Below are 19,920 nucleotides of genomic sequence, written 5' to 3'. Positions count from 1 at the left end.
CTCCAGATAGAAGTGAATCCACAACCTGATTGGCTTACAGTAGAATTCCGGAATTAGCCAATCATGTGCAGCCCATTGTGTAAATAATGTATATAAAGCAGATACTTGAGGGGACTTTCATTCATTCCTCCTCACCACTATGAGCTGAATAAAGAGCATGAAATCACTTTGCGACTCTGAGTATATTTCACTGTGGGTTTAGCCTCCTCCTCCCAGGCCATTCTTCTGTCCCACCTCCCCAGAAATCACAGCATTTCCATCACAGCAACAACAAGATGGTGGCGTGTGCAGATGCTGTGTCCCCAAACACCCCGGTAATAATATCATTAAGTTTGCAGATGATACAATGGTGGTTGGTCTAATTACGGCTGGAGAGGGGGAGGCGGCCTATAGGAAGGAAGTCAAGCAGTTGGGGGAGTGGTGCAGGAAAGACAACTTACTCCTTAACTTAAAGAAAACAAAAGAGATTATTGTGGACTTTAGGAAACGTAAATCGAATATTCAGCCACTTATTATTGAGGGGAAGTGCATGGAACAGGTCTCGGTGTTTCGATTTCTGGGAATGGAGTTGAGAGATGACCTAACCTGGGGAGAAAACAGCAAAGACCTGATGAAGAGAGCACAGCAGAGGTTATATTTTCTGAGAATCCTCTGGAAAAATAATCTCTCAAACGACCTGTTGATGGCATTTTACCACTGTACTGTTGAGAGTGTATTAACTTATGGTCTCTCTGTGTGGTTTGGGAGCTGCACGGTCAGGGGAAAAAATGTTGTCCAAGATTGTAAAAACTGCAGAGAGAATAATTGGGTGCAGTCTTCCCACCTTGGATCAAATCTATGCTTCCGGGTGCCATAAGAAAGCTGCAGAGATAGTTCAGGATAGTGCGCACCCCGGAAATGATCTCTTTCAGGTTCTGCCTTCTGGAAGAAGGTACAGGGTTATAAAGACTAGGACTAGCCACCTGAGAATAAAGAGTATTGTATTGTATTGTATTGTATTGTATTGTATTGTATTGTATCGTGTGACTTCTAACTTCTGCCTCTGTAAATGAAAGCTGGTGTGTTCCATCTTAAAGTCCCCAAACTGCTCACTTCTGAAGACACACACTTCTTTGATATGTCCCTCTCATCTACCAGGAATCATAGAATCATAGAGTGGGAAGAGACCACAAGGGCCATCGAGTCCAACCCCCTGCCAAGCAGGAAACACCATCAGAGCACTCCTGACATATGGTTGTCAAGCCTCTGCTTAAAGACCTCCAAAGAAGGAGACTCCACCACACTCCTTGGCAGCAAATTCCACTGTCGAACAGCTCTTACTGTCAGGAAGTTCTTCCTAATGTTTAGGTGGAATCTTCTTTCTTGTAGTTTGGATCCATTGCTCCGTGTCCGCTTCTCTGGAGCAGCAGAAAACAACCTTTCTCCCTCCTCTATGTGACATCCTTTTATATATTTGAACATGGCTATCATATCACCCCTTAACCTTCTCTTCTCCAGGCTAAACATGCCCAGCTCCCTTAGTCGTTCCTCATAAGGCATCGTTTCCAGGCCTTTGACCATTTTGGTTGCCCTCCTCTGGACACGTTCCAGTTTGTCAGTGTCCTTCTTGAACTGTGGTGCCCAGAACTGGACACAGTACTCCAGGTGAGGTCTGACCAGAGCAGAATACAGTGGCACTATTACTTCCCTTGATCTAGATGCTATACTCCTATTGATGCAGCCCAGAATTGCATTGGCTTTTTTAGCTGCCGCGTCACACTGTTGGCTCATGTCAAGTTTGTGGTCAACCAAGACTCCTAGATCCTTTTCACATTGAGTTGACGGAACAACTTCCCTTTAAGTTAACACCCACCCAGCTGCATCTCCTGGCCCCACAGGTCTTAAGAGCATCTTCCTGGCTAAGAGCAAACTCTGCCCATTGTCTGTGGCAAGCAGGCAGCCCATAACTCATGGCCACCTGAGCTCAGACATCATGCATATGGCTTATGGACAGTGCTCCTTTCTTCCTGCCTTTGACCAGCTAAGGATGCTGCCTGCTTCATCCCACTCTGGAGTATATGAGCATTTTGGGACTCTCTGCTATAGTCTGCAGCTAGATAGCTGTATATATTCTTTCTGTCTCTTAGATCCTATTCTTAATTCTGAAAAAAAATGTTTCTTTCATCTGGTGTTGAAGTGAGTTTCTGATGGGCTCCTTCACCAGCTAAGGTGGGGCAAGTCCATGAAAAGTGAACTGTGTTGTGGCCTGCAGAGCAGGAAGGGAGTTGTCCTCATCCAGGAAGGTAGTTCTACCTTCCAAGTCAAGAGTGAGAGGACTAAGGGAGGCAGCGGCAGCACAAACATTGCCTTGCTTTTGTTGTGCAATTGGTAAGCACCTTGGCAAGAAGATGGACTCTAAATATATTCAGCAATTAAGAGAGGTCTCTGGAATAACCACATTTTCTTCCTCAGGTGCCAAACCGCCCAAAACAATGGGGCCAGGTGGAGGGGAGAGAGTTCCACAGGGGTGGTGCAATGACTGAGAAAGCTAAATAATAATAATCTCTCTCTATTCAACTGACCACTGAAAGCCCTTTCCTTTTGTTTTTAGGTTAGCTCACCATGAAGACCTCAGTTCAGCTTGTCACATTGTGGGGTAACCGAGCCCCAGCTCACAGCATCACAGCCATCTTGATCACGGAAGACCAGAGAACCATTGTTACTGGGAGTCAAGAAGGACAAATCTGCCTCTGGGACCTGTCATCATCAGACCTGAAGGTTTGTGGCATTGCAGGGGAGTCAGCCATCTTGCTGCCCCATCCTATCATGTCTTCCTTTCCTCTTTCCATCCCATGAGGCCTCTTATAGCTACCGTGCCCAAGACATGACACATCCGTGGTCAGAAATCCCTGTGGAAGAAACCCTTCTCAAATAATATTTCCCATGGTATATAAAACTATTAGCAGTACTATTTTTGAACAGCCACTTTAGAACACGGGCTTGTCGTGAGATACCAGAGGCTGTATGAATCTCCTTCCCCAAAAGGGCTCATAGTAACCCCAGAAGCACCAGCCCCCCTCTCCTCCTCTCAGCAGCAGGAAATCTGCTCTGTGTGGCCGAAGAAAAGCCACTTCCGCCCTTCGGAGGAGATGGAGTTGTGGGCTTCACAGCCCCACCACACACGCGGTAGCTGGAAACCAGCCCTCATGCGATTGCGGGGATCCCCGGGCGCGTCACCTCCTGGCCAGCCAATCGGCTGGCTCTGGGGGTGTGGCCTGCCCAATTTAAACCAGGACATGGCTGGGGATCTCCCTCTTTGCCGCCTGTTCCTGCTTTTCCCACCCTACCTCCCTATAAGGTTTTCGTTCCTTGACCTTGCTATGGACCTTGGTTGGTTGCTGTTGAGGGGCCTGGTAGGAATTTTTCCACTTAGCAAATTGACACCAGCCACTTGGTTTTTGCCTACCTTGTAGCAAATCGTCACAACTTTCTTGGTATTGGCGGTTAGGCATTGGTATTGCTCTGTAGATGGAAGAGGGGAGGTAGCGCCGTCACCTGCCCCGCATATTGAAGGGTAGTCTGATAAAGGATTCCAGGGGGCGTGGCCCTGTCCGCAGCCTGGGGAGGTGTGGGCCTAAGGCACGCCCCCTGTCAGTGACCCCGGGGGAGTTCCTAGTTGATGTGCATCAGCAGGACTCCCCCAACTGGTGGTTAACCCTTCCTGGACTTCAAGTGGATGGGCTGAAGTTGGATATAGTCAGTTATGACCAATGCCTAAGCCAATACTGCGCATCACCTGTAACCAATAAAGTTGTGGCCTTATTTAGCCCATTAACCTTAACAATTGTGTCATTATTTCCATGGGGGGGGGGGCGGCGGGAACTCGCCACGCAAGAATTTTTACTCGTGTGTCCTTAGAAAACAGCCACTCTGACATTGCTGCATGGTTTTGCTATTCTAGATTTCATCAAAGCAAATGCTCTTTGGTCACACGGCGTCAGTGACATGCTTGGCCAAGGCGAGGGACTTTGAGAAGCATCCATACGTGGTCAGTGCTACTGAGAACGGGTCAGTCGCTTGCATTTCCCATGATGTGCAACCATCTCTTCATTTCAACGGTGGGAATTCCCAGAGTGGCAAGGAAGGATGCAATCTCTTCTTGAACAGTAGGCTGGTGATTTGTGGCTTTGGGGAAGAGCGGTCCTTGCTAGACAAGATCCATCAGGAACATCTGGAGGAGCCCCATGGAAGATGGTTCTGCTACTCCTTCCCCAGGGGACAGTCTTGGGGGGAGAGTCCTTAGAGCATGAAGGTCTGGCAGATGTAGCAAAACAAAACGAGCTCTCCAAAATGCCACAGCCTGTAAACATAAGTGTATATATAGAAAGCATGTTTTTGAGCTCTTACGGTCTCTGAATATGTGCACCTGAGAATGATGAATGCCTGTGTGAGATAAAATATTTTAATACCACCCTTCACCCAAGGAGTCCTAGGCAGTATACAATAAGCATGAATAAAAGTATTCTTACACAACATAAACACAATAAAATCAGTGGCCTTCATAGCAAACAGAAAGGCAAAAACCCTAAAAACTACTGAACAGGACTAAAGCAACATAATAATTTAAAATTCCTGGGCATATAAGAATGTCTTCTTAATCTAACATCCAAAAGATGTAGAGACAGCCCCAGTCTTACCCCTTTGGGGAGGGCATTCTGAAGCCACAACCGAAAAGACCAGGTCCTCCTGTCTTCATGCATCAAGAATGTTTGCTAGAGTGTGGTATTGGTTGAAGATTGTGAGACATTTTAAGTGAAGCTGCTGGCACACCCAGAGGTGCTCCTTCGTGCATTCGGGTTAATGCCAGAATCTTGATCTGAGCTCAGAAGCCAGCCAGCCAATGTTGTTTGCTTTCAAAATATGAAAATACCTGGCTGAAGCAGTTTAAGTACTGTAATGTGCTTCCATGAAGTAGCTTGTGTGGTTATAATTGTATGTGCCCCAGCAAATGTGATGAAAGTTGATGTTTACCAATAATGTGATGAGATAGGAAGGAAATGTTTGGGATTTGGACATTTTGATAAACCACTGGATTTCATCATAATAGTCATCTTGTCTTCCTAATCTCACTTTTCAAAATGAATTTCATAGTGGCAATAATAATAATAATAATAATAATAATAATAATAATAATAATAATAAATTTATACCCCGCCCATCTGGCTGAGTTTCCCCAGCCACTCGGGGTGGCTCCCAATTGAGTATTAAAAACAATACAGCATTAAATTTTTAATTGAAGGATTATAAAGGGTGAAGATATTTAAACATGATATTGAGGCCCTTCACAGAGGCTGGTGCATCTGTGGACATTTCTAACAGAAGGTCATTCAGGTGGTCGGTCTGCAAGGTCCAAGATCATAGAATCATAGAATCATAGGGTTGGAAGAGACCACAAGGGCCATCGAGTCCAACCCCCTGCCAAGCAGGAAACACCATCAGAGCACTTCTGACATATGGTTGTCAAGCCTCTGCTTAAAGACCTCCAAAGAAGGAGACTCCACCACACTCCTTGGCAGCAAATTCCACTGTTGAACAGCTCTTACTGTCAGGAAGTTCTTCCTAATGATTAGGATGTATCTTTCTGGATGTTTGTGATGATGCTGACAGTCCACATAACATCACAATAGGCTGAGAAAGAAACAGAGAGGCTGCCAGGGGTTTGCATGTATGGATGCACTAGGGTTTTCTTGCTCTTCAAAAGAATAGTGCCAAATTAAATAGATTTAGGCTGCATTCCTATACTGCACTTATTTCCAAGTAAATGTGCATAGGATTGGGCTGCGAAAACGTTTTGATAGACCTAACAGAAGGCCTGTTTACTAAATTTGAAATAATTTGCACATAAAACAATAAAGCTTCAGCAGTATGAGCTCACGACCCTTGAATTCACACTGCTGGTTCTGCAATGAGGTGCACATCTCACAGCTGTCCTCAGGGTGTCACTGTTTGTTCTTTGCCCAGATTGACACGGTTTCCGAGCAGCCCTGATCCTGGGCAGAGAGAAAGGGGAGGGAGGATGCTTTGCAAAGCAGGCAGTTCAAGTTTAGTGAAATGAAAATCACTTTCTGCTCTTCCAGTAAATGATAGCTGCAGTGACAAGTTGACGAGCTGTAATGGGAGCCATAATGGCCGCTTTTGTCACAGGCCTGTCGTGCCCTTGCAGGTAGCTATGGCAGCAGCCAGCTGCAATTTCCAAAGCAAAGTGAGGCTGTGCTGCTCCTGCTGCTGCTCCTGCTGTCTGGCCTCCACCCCAATAAACAGCAGCAGTTTCCCTCAGGTTTCCCTCTGCAAGCCAGCCACACAAGTGGTCGGTCCTCTGTGCCAAGGAAAATCACCCAAACCACAAGAAATTATTATTCTGACTGGGTAAAGGTAAAGGTACCCCTGACCGTTAAGTCCAGTCACGGACGACTCTGGGGTTGCGGCACTCATCTCGCTTTACTGGCCGAGGGAGCTGCCGTTTGTCCGCAGACAGCTTCCAGGTCATGCGGCCAGCATGACTGAGCCGCTTCTGGCGAACCAGAGCAGCGCACGGAAAGGCCGTTTACCTTCCCACTGGAGCGGTACCTATTTATCTACTTGCACTTTGGGGCGCTTTCAAACTGCTAGGTGGGCAGGAGCTGGGACCGAACAGCAGGAGCTCACCCGTCGCGGGGATTCGAACCGCCGACCTTCCGATCGGCAAGCCCAAGGCTCTGTGGTTTAACCCACAGCGCCACCATTCTGACTACAAATCCTATCGGATGGAGAGTAACAACAAACTAATTTTTTTTGACAGGGAAATGTGCGTCTGGAATGTTATCTGTGGGCAGTGCGTGGAGAGCACGAGGCTTCCCTTTCGGCACACAGCAATTTGTGTAAGTACAGCCAACTTCACGGTGAAGAACTTCTGTCCATCTGCCCATTGGGACTCTCTGTACCCAGCCTGGATGATGCTTCTTCCATAAGTTTTTTAAAATAAAAAACAGATCCACTGAAATGCTGTCCTTCCTGGAGCAGATTAGGTCACTAGAATCTTAGCTAAACAGCCACCATTAGTACTAGCAACCTGAGCTGTCGGAATACAGGCTACCTCTTTATTTGCTGTTCAATGTCTCATTGGTGCAGCTGTTCCTTTTCTGCCTGCTGGTCCTTGTCCTCAGTGCCAGGAGTTAGCTGTTCCCAACACTGCAGGGGCAAATCATTGGGCTGGGTAGAGGTGGAAGCTCCACTGGTGGCCCCCTCCCCCCCATCAGGCCAATGAAGGCCAGAGAGGGAGAGAGGGAAACAGGTCAAGCTGGGCAACTGCTAGAGAGGTGGCTGGTGTGGATGCCACTGCTGAGGAAATGTATCAAAGTGCCACACCTGCTGCCCCTGGATATCCTCTCCTTCACACCCATGGGGCAGAGCAGATGCACACCTGCTGGCAAACCCAGCTGAGGACCTCAGGATATGGCAAGGATGAGCACCTGGACCAGAGGAACCCGACAGTCTCTTTCCAAAGAGATCAAAGCAAGCCACAAGGGAGTCTCCAAAACCTCTTGGGGGCCATGCAGCAGGCAGGCGAGAAGTCTTACCTGCTGGCCCCAATCCAGCTGCTTGCAGGAAAGCTGCAGGTGCCTTTTCTATGCAGCAGAGCACCTTTTAGCATTTTTTCGTAGGCTTTGAAGTGTGTCCAGTGTGGTTTCTGCCCATGGATTTGGACAGGTCGCAACCATTTCTCTACAAATGTCAAGCGTATGCAATGCTCATGCTGTTTATACGAGTTGTATTCCATTTGCCGCTTTGTATTCCATTTGCCACTTCCATTTGGGTCCTGATTCTATCATAAGCTGTACAAGTCTATTGTACGGTGTTGGAGAGGGCTGGGGGTGGGCAGGGAGGGGCATGAGCCATTTCCTCCACTGCTTGCACAGGACCTCTCTGCTCTGGGCACCAATGGGGTGTAAATCCATGGCATGGTCTATTCATTTGCCAGAGGTGCCAGGAATCTCTTTTTTGTCCACCTTTGGGCTTTGGAATAGGAATAGTCACCCTAGGGTAGTGGCGGCAGTTTTCCTGGGGAGTTCTCAGTGCAAACCAATGCTTTGGAAGCCCTCGTTGGAGTCAGCCAATTCCCCATCTCCAGATCTGCACCTAAGAGTAGCCAAAAAGCATTTTAATGTGGGCGACAACATTTTGCACATCAGCCTCCCATGACCGAAAGCAATCCCTCAGTGGTCTTTTTGTGGCTAACCTGTTGTGGCTTTCCCCTTTGCTCAGTATTACCACAGCTCGTTCCGCATGACAGGAGAGGGTTGGCTCCTCTGCTGTGGGCAATATAATGATATCCTCATCATCGATGCCAAAGCGCTGTCTGTGCTTCACACCTTGACGTCCTCCCAGTCTTCGGATTGGATCAGCTGCATGTGCTTAGTGCATTCCCCTCGCATCCAAGGTAGGTCAAAGCTGTGGGAATGTTCAGGGATGCAGGAGAGGATATATTGTTTGATTATATCCTTTTCCAACTTGTGTTAACAAGTTCACAATTTAGCAGAGTAACATTCCCCTTTTTAAACTTGCAGCGGATGTGTTTGCTCAGGCTTGCTAAAGCCTCTATAATAACTGTGCTGGTATTTCCCCCTTATTCCCTCATAAAAGATAAGACACGACACAGTCTTCTACAAAAGTATAAAAAGAGTTTACTCACATATCATTCTGTTCACAATAGGATCCCAGAAGGCAGACTTAGCTTAGAAAAGTAACATACACTTGGAAACTATTCCATAAAAAGACAGTGCCTTTGTCCGCTCTTGGCTGGAGGCCAAGAGAGCATCTTTGGCTAAGCAGATGTTGCTTCTTCGACGAAAGTAGTCATAGAGAGAGAGATGGCTGCCCTGCCCTGTGCTTTTGTCATTACCTGCACAGGTGAGGCCATGCCAACCTCTAGTCACATGCAGAGAAAGTCTGTCCCAGCCCAGAAGGAAACAGGAAGTTTACCTGCTGGCTGGACAAACATTCTTCCCCATGTGTAAACATGTTCACTCTAGGAATGTTGTACTTGGCTGCTCCTGTGTTTTACATCCCACAAAAGCTGGATGTTTCTGTGGGACTGAGGCCAAAGGCTCTTCACCAGGCAGGGCCAGGACCAAAAGGACAGGCTGAGGCATCCCTGCTACAGACCCTGCGGCTGCAAAGCAGGATCTCAGCTGAGTGGGTGTGCAACTGCTGGCCAACCAGTCTGTTCCTTTGGCCCTCCCAGCTGGTTTCCACCTGAGCCCTGCTTTCTCCAGGCCTTCAGCTTCCTCCTTGACACCTTTTGCTACTCTCTGCTGTCCCCTCTTCACCTTTCTCCCTAGTCCCTGCCCTTCTTTCCCCACTTATTCCTGTTCCTTTCTGTAGGAATGGATTTTGGCACTAAGAGAGGATATATGGCTTAGTTCTTACCCTTCCTTGCTCATGTGAGTGAGATCAGCAGAGTATCGTACTTGAAAGTTAAGCTTTTGCGGGGCCTGAAGGGACCTTGGCCCCTAGGAGTTGGCTTGTATGCTTGGGAGACGGCTGTTGTCAGGGGAACCGTTATGAACGGGCAGCTGCAAGAACCAATATTTCATGCAACCATAAGGAAAGAGCGGCGGGGGGGGGGGGGAACAGCTTTCAGTCAGGAGGAAAGGTGGCTCATGGGCATTAGCTAGAAATCCTGTTCTATGGCTTCATCCTATCAAGCATCTTTGCTCCTTCATTTCACACAACCAGCCCATATCCTCCTGCCTCGCCCCCTTGTCCATGCCCCTTGCCCTTTTGTTTCAGCTCTATCCCCTTGCTGTGTGAATTGCTCTTCCCATTGAAAATATGTCTGTGTTGCTTTTTCTCACAGAGGACTCCTTAATAGCCGTCTCTGCCACAGGAACCCTTAAAGTCTGGGATCTGTCCTCATCAGTTAGCAGGATACGGGTAAGGAGCTACAGTCTGGGCTGGCAGGCCCCATATGTCAAAATTCTAAATTCTATCCCTTGTGAAATGCTGTACTAGTTTTCTGCAGCTACTTGGCTTTTATTGAGGATCAGAATTTTTGACTCATCTGCAATGAGCAGTGGCTAGAAGAGGAGGAGGAGGAGAATGCAGATTATGGCTAGAGGAACGAGGAAGGGCCTGTCTGGCCCTAGGACTCTTAAACCTGGAGGCTTCTGCAGTCAGCACAGTATCACAGTTCTGAATGCTAGATTTATATTTATTTATTTTCATCCAGACTTTTAGGGTCAAACGTAAGGAAGCCTGATTAAAACATTAATATGATTAATAGCAAAACAATCCATAAAATAGTAGTCTGCCAACAAAAAACATCACTCAATGGAGTCAAGACTTTTTAAAGCATCCATTTGAAAAGTACAAGGGAGGCAGGGGATGAGGATATAAAGTGCTGGAGGGGTGTGGAGTCACCACCGAAAAAGCCCTGCTAACCTGATTGTAGCAGTGGACCACCAAGCTGGACCTCTAGGCTGGGCAGCATCGTGTGGCTCTAGGTGGTCCTTCAAGTGGCCTGATCCCGAGGCATATTAGGGAGCATATAAAGTGTCATACCAGCACTTTAATTTGAGCCTGAAAATAGATGCATTGTGTGTGCAATACTTGCAGTGTGTGGACTGGGAGGGCCTTGAATTCAAAAAGTTGCGGCAACTTTCTCTCAAGACACCTTGGGACGCTGGGCTTTGATAGTCAAGAATCACATGAAAGCCTTGACTGATCCACTCAAGCCACAAATAGTAACTTAGATTGGCCTCTTTAATGAGAGAATTCCTCATGGAGAGCCACGCCTGAAAAGGCTCTGTAGCTCCCTGTAGCAACTGGCCCTGAGCACCTGCGGAGAGCCACATGGGAGCAAGAGCATCATCTTCACGGCTTCTTGCAACTTCAGAGGAAAGGATGGAGATGTGAGGGAGAGTTTAAACATTCATGATGGAGCTTCAAGACCTTCCTCCTCCTCAGCCTCAGGCCCTCTGGCTACTTTTTTGCTAAAGGTCTGGTGCTATGCTGTGGGGTTTTTTTTTTTTTTTGTGTGTGTGTAATTATTGGTATGTTTGAAACAGATTTTATATATGTATATAGTTCTAATTCTATCAGTGTTTGATTGTGTATGTGAATAATTTTTTTATTAAATCTCAAAAAAAATTCCAAAACATTTATCGTCATATACTATATCTCCCCAACATAAATTTCTTCTTGATTCCCCACCCCTCCTTTCCCAATGTTTGTTTTGGGTTGTTGTTTTTATTTTTATTATGTATTTTGTGGTTTTATACAGTATCTTGATTTTATTCTGTGAACTGCCCTGAGACCCCTGGGTATAGGGCGGTATATAAATGCAATTATTATTATTATTATTATTATTATTATTATTATTATTATTATTATTATTATTACTTCTTATCAGCTGTTTTACAAGACATATGTTTTTATTATCTAAACTTCACTATCATTAGATCTTTCAGTAATCTACTGCTTATATTTCAAATCCTGCCGACGACTGAGTGATAGAGAAGTGTTTAATTGTTTTTTAGTGATTGCCTTTTTTATGTTTTCCGCCATTCTTGTTTCTATCTGTAAGCTGCTTTGAGTCCCGTTCGGGGAAATGGCAGGGTATAAATAAACATACAATGTTGTTGGCATCTGTCTGTCTCAAGGGACAATGGAGGAGTGTGCCTTTGGGGCTAAAGTCAAACCATTGGAGAGTTACAGTGTCTGCTATGGCTGTAGATATTGATAGCGGAGAGACATGTTTTATTGCAGATGAAGGCGTCTGGTTTCACTGTTACCAGATACACCATGGCATTTCTCTTCTCTGTGCTCCTCCTAGCAGACAATAATAATAATAATAATAATAATAATAATAATAATAATAATAATAATAATAATTGGAAATCGAGTGGGGGCAGAGGGAAGTGGGAGGAAGGAGAAAAGAATAATATGATGGATTCAGGAAATATAAATGTAAATGTATGGCGGGATGGGGAGGAAATGGTGTTGGCTTTGGCTTTGGCACATCTTTATTGTAATATAATATGAGAAAACCAATAAATAAATACATAAATAAATAAATAAACTCTGAGGAAATAATAATAATAATAATAATAATAATAATAATAATAATAATAATAATAATAAAAATAAATAATGTCCTAGCAATAGAAGAAGAATATTGCAGGGGTGGTGCTGGGAGCCTTAAAGGTGGGGGACTCCCCCCCTCAGCCTGTGCAGATGCAGCCTGTTGCAAAGGCAACGTTTACATCTTCCTGCAAGGAACCACCTGGGTGGCTGGACATCCCTCCTGCTGCCTCTGGGAGTTCTTTGGCTGCCCTGCTGAGAGACGGTGAGAGTGCCTTTTGGCTCATGCAATTCTCTTTGCAGACTCTGGAATGCCTTCAGTTGTTCCCTCGTTCTTTTCATAGCAAGGCCAAGGTCTTTATACCAAGAGCACCCTTTTATTAGGATGACGACTGGCTTTTTCTTGTTCAACGCAGCCATGCCTTGTTTTATTTTGCTTTCAGGAGAGGCAGAATATTCATGAAAGGGAATCCAAATCTCTGGACTGTGCTCCCTGCCGCACCGTCAGATTTTGCACTTTCACGGAAAGGCTTCTTCTCGTTGTGTTTTCCAGCTGCTGGAAGGTACATGCTACAGAATCGTGTCATGGAATAGTCTCTTTCTCTCTCTCCTTTCTGTAAAACTTCAAGAGCTTGTGGAATACCAGATGATTAGTGAACTCTCCATGGGTGAAATTGCAAAATAAAACCCCAAATCCATATATGTTGACAAACTCATGCAATCTACTGTTGTTATGTTGCTTTAATTTTAAAAAAGATCAACATTTGCCCAAGTTGGAAAATGAAATAAAACCAGAATAAAGGCTTACATCTTCAATTGCCATTTCTTTATCCATCACTGAATTGAAGCAGACTTTCCGCTATGTGAACTGTATCAATATTACAAAATCAGGCCTGTGACTCTGCACAGCTTCTGTGAGAGCCGATTAATGAGTTGCACAAGAGGTTTTCACCTTGACTTGGCAATTTGCTCTGTCCAGTGAGCTCAAATGTTTGCATGATGCTCCCTGGCCTGAAATAAATACCCCCCCTTCTCCCACCTGCCCCTGTTAAGAGGAGGAAAGCAGAGGAGGCAGCCCAGCAGCTCACACAAGCAAGAGCTACAAATTATTATTTATTAGCTTACATACCACTTGTGGAGCTGGGCAAATACGTTTTGCCATTGCCGGATTTCACTTCTTTATGGACACTGAATTATCCATGGAATGATTAGAACTGCTCCTCCTGACGTAATGAATGAATGAATGGAGCAGCCATTGATAAAGATCCTCCATGTGGGGCTCTAGGTACCAGACATCCCATTTTACATGGAAATTGCAGTTAAAACCCTTCTTTCCCTTGGGGAGACTATTGAGCCTTTGCTCATCAGAAGCTGCTATTAATCTCAGTGTCTCGACGGGGAAACCAGTATTTCTTTCTTTGACTTTAGATATACGATTACTGTGACTTCTCCTTGCTGTGGACTGAATTCAGCCTGAGTGGACAGTCCTTTGCTGGAGGCGAAGTCCTCGCCGCTCACAGGCTCATAATCTGGATGGAGGATGGCCGTGGCTTCATCTACCAGCTGCTGAACAGGTGGGCTCAGATGGGAAGCCCACAAAGAAGTTTCAGGCACCAGATGAACTTGGGGAAGCTCATGATGAAAAGCCCCCAGTCATAGCAATGGAAGCACAAGAAGCTATGCTCCAGTCTTTGTTTGGCCTGGCAGGGGGTGAGATTAGCCATGCCAGGAGCCATGTCAGCTGGCCAGGGGTGGGTGTATGCCTCCAAGAAGGAAATGCCCCATAATTACTTTTAGGTGAACTTGGGAGTCTCAGACGCTCCCTGCTTGTCGTCTTGATGCATTTCCAAAGTTTTGACCTTCACTCCTCCCACCTTTCTCTTTGACTTATCCAGTGGTCTTTCGCGAAGCATCCAGCCATGCAATGGACGACCGCTCAAAGAAACCCTCCACCCTCAGTTACTTTGTTCTACTGATGTGGGAGATGAGAAGGTAATGCAGTTGGGCTCCAGAGCCACCTTGGCAGCAAGTAGCAGCAATCTGTGGCAAATTTGGCAATTTGGCTTGGGCATTGCCCACCAGCTTAGGGTATCTTCTTTGCTTTTTGAATATCTTGCCTTTGTGCATGGAAGTAAAGAGCAACACTGAACACAGCCCGCCTCAGCTTGAAAAGTGGCTCTCTTCTTCCTTTGTGGAAAGAAGAGCTACCCAAATGATTTCTGCATTAAAGACTGAAAGGTGACAAGAAGGCATAGGTGCCAACTCCCTGGGGCCCTGGGTGCGTGAGCACCTACAAAATTCCCCATCAAGGGGCTGGGCACCCACAAATTTCAGTGCCAGGGCCATGCACGCTGCTTGGCACCCATGGCCCTGGGCATGCATGGTCATGGGGCCAAGCTGGCACTCTCGCCTGAAGGTGATTTCACAGGTGGCAGACTCAGACATTGACCCTTCCCAAATAGGCAGATGATATAGAGCTCTATTTTCCCCTCATCCTGAATCCTTTTACCCTCCCAGTGAATGCAGAGTGGGAGTGTGATGCTCTTTGACCACCTGAGCTGTGTAGTTATGGGGCATTCTCTGGTAGGTGGGTTGCTTCAAGAACCCTTGGCCTCCATTGCATGTGATGTTCTCAGATTCCATGATGACACTGGTGAAGTCAATGTGGGATCAGAGAGTTGACGCTGGGCCTTGCTGCAAGATCTAATTCTTGGGCTTTCAACTCTGTTAGGTGGTCCATTATGGGTGAAAAGTTTCTCCAGACTGGAAGACCATTTGCAGACAAGCGCTGGTCTTCCTTCTAAGCTTGTGGGAGAGATGGGTAATCTTCCAAGAGAGGCTGTAGATCCTTTTAGATGCACGGGAGAGAACTTCAGCAGGGGGGCTCTAGAATACCCTCCAACATTTGACAGAGGAAAATAGGGAAATGCACAAGATGGCTTCTGCATTTCCAGGAATGCCGTGGTTAAATTGTGGCAGTTGGAAACTATACTTCCACTTTCGAGCTTGTCGTGGCAACTTGCTGGTCTCACTGGGGGCTACTGTAATTTTAAGAATGCTGGAGGTGATTGTCCCAAAGATACTGCCCTCCACCTTAACTGCTCATGAGCAACAATGGGCCATCCCATAGAGATAGAGACCTACAACCCCCCCTTGCAACAAACCCCAGAGCCGACTCCATCCCTGCCAAGAAATTGTTCTTTTGCACATCTTCTAGCATGATATATGCCATCATATGTGCAAGCAGGGACCTCCTGCTATTTACATTGGCCATACCATTTACATTAGTATTTACATTGGTCTATTATTCAGTATGCATTATGCAAGAGAATAAATGGAGGCAAACGAGACATTAAAAATGGTGATACTCGGAAACCATTTAAATCTCCCTGGACATTCACTCAGAGACATCAGAGCTGACTGGGCTTAAGCAGAAAGTTTTAAGAGGAGGCTCGTGAGGTGCATTTCAGATGCAGGTTTGAGCTCACGCAAGACTGGCAATGGCTGCCTCACAGTCACTACTGTATATTTGGGAGTGGTCCTGCAGCAGGTGTTTAGCAAATGGTGTTCATCTTGCTTTGGCAGCTTATTATCCACTGGGAACAGCCAGTCCTTTTGTACAAAACCCAGTTCACAGTGGTAGACCACTGCGCTTTGCTTTGCTTGTGAGAAGTCCCAGATTCAATTCTTGGCAGCCCCAGGGAGTGTTGGAGAAGACTACTGTCCAGAACCCTGGAGGGTGGTGATACATGATGATGACGTTAGGTGGTCCAATCACTGTTAGCTGGGCAGCTTTCCTGTGCCCCTGTGATTGGATCTTCCACCTTTTCCACTGGACTTTATTGGCCTTTGACTAGGCGTAGTAATGGGGCATACCTCCCTCTTGAGTTGCAAGGTCTCTCAGTTTCACTTTGTAAGGACACACCTCATGCCATCTTCTGCGTTCATTTGATAGGAATAAGGCCCAAATAGAATTGCAAGACAAACTGTTAGAGTATATAGAACTGGCTAGATTAACAGAGGCAATTAGAGATCACACTAGACAAGAGTTTCAAAAAGCATGGGGGAAAAGCAGCGAACACTTCGAAAAACAGTGCCCTAAAAATACATACCTGGACTTGTTTCAATTAATGTCTGCAGGAGACTTTGTGGATATTTAAGTTATAATTAGAAAAATCTTAATAATTATTCATAAAGGAAACAGCTTATAAGAAGTAAATAAGGAGACCAGATACAGGATAAAGGAAGTCTTTTATTTGGTTGTTTGTATTGTTGGATGTTATGCTTATTGTATTTCTGTATTGGGGGGGGGTTATGTTATCTTGTAAATAAAATTTTCAATAAAAATTAAATTTAAAAAACGGAATAAGGCCCATATTGATGTGACCCTTTAGCCATGCTCCCGGGACATCTGCACAGATGCTGTGGGCATGACCAGTGGAGCATGCTCACAGAAGGGAGAGGACTAGTGGGCAAAATCCTGCTCCCCATCGGAATAGGGCCATGGATAGATATAATATGGATAATTCTTCATGCATCTGATAAAGTAGCCCACAAAAGCTAAAGCAACATTAAATCTGGTAGTCTTTAAGGTGCCACAGAACTCTTTGTTGCTTTTCCTGCAACCGACTAATACAGTTTAAACGTGTGGTTTGTTTGTTTGTTTTTAATAAACAGAGTTTTTCTTACATTATGGGCTTCATCAATGAAAGAAAGGAACCTTTTTATAAGATCCTTTACTGTGGAGCAGCATCAGGCAGAATCACTCTGTGGCATATTCCAGATGTGCCAGTTTCAACTCTGGACGGCTCTCCAAAAGGTTGGCTCAACTTTTGAATCATTCAGGAGGGCTGGGGGGTTTAAAAGGATTGTGAAATGGGAAAGGTCGGGGTCTCCAGAAGGGGGAGGAGGAGGAGGAGGAGAAGGAATGCCACCTTGCCCTGATTTGATTGAAGGCAGGATGATGACTCAGACAAAGGAAAACCTTTGCGAATTTTCAGACTCTGGGATCCCACTGCACTCAAACAACAAATGGCCTCTTGTCAACAGATATAATATTTTATGCTTCATTTGCCTGCTTTACTAAGGAGTTCCTCAAATTGGACACAGAAGACTGTTACATAATACAGAGGGTGGCTATTACTGAAAATGAGTTGTTCACATATCACCAACATGTCATTGAAAACAGTGTTGTTGTTTTTAAAGACCTTACTGGATTTAAATACAGAAAAAATACAGACTGGCATACTGATGCCAGCAATGTCCTATGAGTTTTATGAAAATTATAGAGCTGGAAGGGACCCCCACGGTCATCTATTCCAACCTCCTACAATGCAGGAATCCTGCCCACATGTGCTCCCACCCCACCTCACCCACAATCTGGAAGCAGCTCTTAGAAAGAAAAACCTGCTGGGTTTCCCCGGAGGCAAAGAGGCATAATGCTTGCTTTGAAAACAGGATCAGAAAGACCCCCATCCTAATTTCTATAGCCGTGGCCTACAGGTTGCAAGGCAAACATCAGCAAGGTCTTTGAATTTTGCCTCCGTCTGCTCGAGCAGTTGGGCTCTGTGGACGACTCCCTATTTCTTTTTCTCCCTAGAGATCCCTATAGCAACATCCTGGACTCTTCAGAACAGCTTTGACAGCTGCAGTCCTGCGGCTGAAGGCATCATCGACCACCTCTGTGGAGCTGAGAATGGGATGGGGAGTGAAGCCATCACTTCCTCCATTTATATCCCCAGCCTTGATAAACTGGTGTGCGGGTTTGCAGATGGCAGGATCTTCATCATGTTGGCTCTGCAGGCTGCCAAGGCCAGGCTGATGGGAAAGGGCTCCTTGCTGAAAGGTGAGTGAGAATCCTGCAAACACTCCGGTTGCCCGAGTTTCTGGCTGGCATGGGTTGCTCATTTTATTAACTAAAATGCTACACTGCTTACTATATACGGTATCTGTCTAAGTGCTTTGCATAGGTTTGTGTCCAATGAAGCTCTACTCAGAGTAGACCCATTGAAATCAATGGGCCTGTCAGTTACGCACATCCATTGTTATTATTATTTATTAAATTTACATACTGCCCGTCGTCAAGAGACCACAGTACGGTTTACAATGTAGAATTTCAGTATGTCAAACGTTGGAGACAACACAATAAAATGACAACAGCATTCCATAAAAATTCCTAACAACTAGATAAAAATGAAAGAAAACCCAAATGCACCTGTATTTAACAAATAAAGCTGAGCAGTGTACAAAAGAATTAAAAATAAAGAGTCGGGGTCCAGGAAAGCTTGGGTGAACAGGCACATTTTAAAGAGGCATTTAAAGGTCATTAAAGGTAAAGGGATCCCTGAACATTAGGTCCAATCGCAGACGACTCTAGGGTTGCGGCGCTCATCTTGCTTTACTAGCTAAGGGAGCTCCCATTGCTCAGTCCCAGCTCCTGCCAACCTAGCAGTACGAAAGCACGTCAAAGTGCAAGTAGAGAAATACTACTTCCCAGTGGGAAGGTAAACGGCGTTTCCGTGGGCTGCTCTGGTTCACCAGAAGCGGCTTAGTCATGCTGGCTACATGACCCGGAAGCTGTATGCCGGCTTTCGAACTGCTAGGTTGGCCAGAGCAGGGACCGAGCAACGGGAGCTCCCAAATTGCCCAAGGGAGGGTATCCCAGAATCCTGTTCTGTTCTGCTTTTGGGAGTGAGAGCAAGCTGCTCTCCCCCATGGCAGCCAAAGCACCAACCTGGGTGGTCACCATCCTAGCCCTGGGCAAACACTTGGAGGGGGTCTACTCCTCTTTACAAGAAGATGTAATCACGGAATCATAGAACTGTAGAGTTGGAAGGGACCTTGAGGTTGGCAGATGAAGGTGATAGACTACATGGAACTGGCGGAAATGACTGGCAGAATCCGAGACCAGGGAAGAGAGACAGCGGAAGAAGATTGGAAGAAATTTAAGGACTATTTTAAGAAACATTGCAAAATTAATGAATGTTAGAATGACGTTGTGTCAGGGAACTGCCATCCAAAGAACCGGAGGTGCAAAGGCTCATTGAGGTTGAGAGAGAAGTAGCAGCGGAAGAGGGAACCAGTAGAGGGCGAGCAAGAACTCCAAGGGAAAGTGAGTCGGAGGGATGGCTCAGAGACGCTTCCAGCGAAAACAGTGGGGAGGTCTCAGGACCTCCTATAGGGACACCCACTCCTCGCCGGAAACTGTCACGCCGAGAGTCCAGAAGACGTGTTTCCGTTAAAGAGCTTTTATGTTGGAAACGATTCCGAAAGCAACCACTTTCGGATTCTACTAGCGATTGACGCAGCCATGCTGGAGGGGCTCCGTCACAGGCAGAGGTTTGAAAACCTGATCAAACTCTGAGGGACTTGCATTTTACGCACAAGCAGCTCATCATCCCATCACAGCAATCCGAAAGTCTCCGAAAGCCAGCTTGTGCAGGGAGAAGGCATCATGAGCAACCCAGCCGGAACTGGAGGAGCAGGAGCAGCTGGAGGGGGTCCAAGCCTGGAAGAAAGGTACAGGGCGTTGGAGATCCAGCTGGCGCTGCAAACGGCGAGGCTTGAGGAGAGGAGGGCTCAGGATGCAGAAAAGGGAAAGGAGAAAACCACCCCGCTCGCCAGAAAGGTGCCAGGATTGGTGCAGAAATTCGGGGGGGATCCCAGGAACTATCATGCCTTTAGAACAGAGATGCAATACGCTCTCAACCTGCAGTTTGATGACTTCCCCGACGAGGAATCGCGAGTGGCTTTTGTAATTGGCCATCTCGAATCGGGGGCGAAGGACTGGGTTAGACCCCTGATGGCAGCGAATAATGAGAT

General features: G+C 46.1%; 1 protein-coding gene across 1 annotated transcript in view; it reads left to right on the top strand.

Moving 5' to 3' along the window:
* Positions 1-2,601: 2,601 nt before the first annotated feature.
* Positions 2,602-19,920, top strand: part of WDR72 (WD repeat domain 72) — a gene marked incomplete at its 5' end in the record, with an annotated part of 73,434 nt that continues 56,115 nt past the window's right edge. The window contains 10 exons of the mRNA XM_081887844.1: positions 2,602-2,757; positions 3,941-4,047; positions 6,818-6,896; positions 8,281-8,455; positions 9,875-9,951; positions 12,543-12,662; positions 13,528-13,673; positions 13,995-14,091; positions 16,777-16,918; positions 17,699-17,944. Coding sequence (XP_081743970.1) covers positions 2,602-2,757; positions 3,941-4,047; positions 6,818-6,896; positions 8,281-8,455; positions 9,875-9,951; positions 12,543-12,662; positions 13,528-13,673; positions 13,995-14,091; positions 16,777-16,918; positions 17,699-17,944 — 1,345 coding nt within the window. The remainder of the gene's footprint in view (positions 2,758-3,940; positions 4,048-6,817; positions 6,897-8,280; positions 8,456-9,874; positions 9,952-12,542; positions 12,663-13,527; positions 13,674-13,994; positions 14,092-16,776; positions 16,919-17,698; positions 17,945-19,920) is intronic.

The sequence above is a fragment of the Podarcis melisellensis genome, assembly GCF_964234715.1.
Source record: "Podarcis melisellensis genome assembly, chromosome: 14".
NCBI lineage: Eukaryota > Metazoa > Chordata > Lepidosauria > Squamata > Lacertidae > Podarcis > Podarcis melisellensis.
Note: the sequence above shows the minus strand (reverse complement) of the source record. Positions and strands in the feature narration are given on the sequence as shown.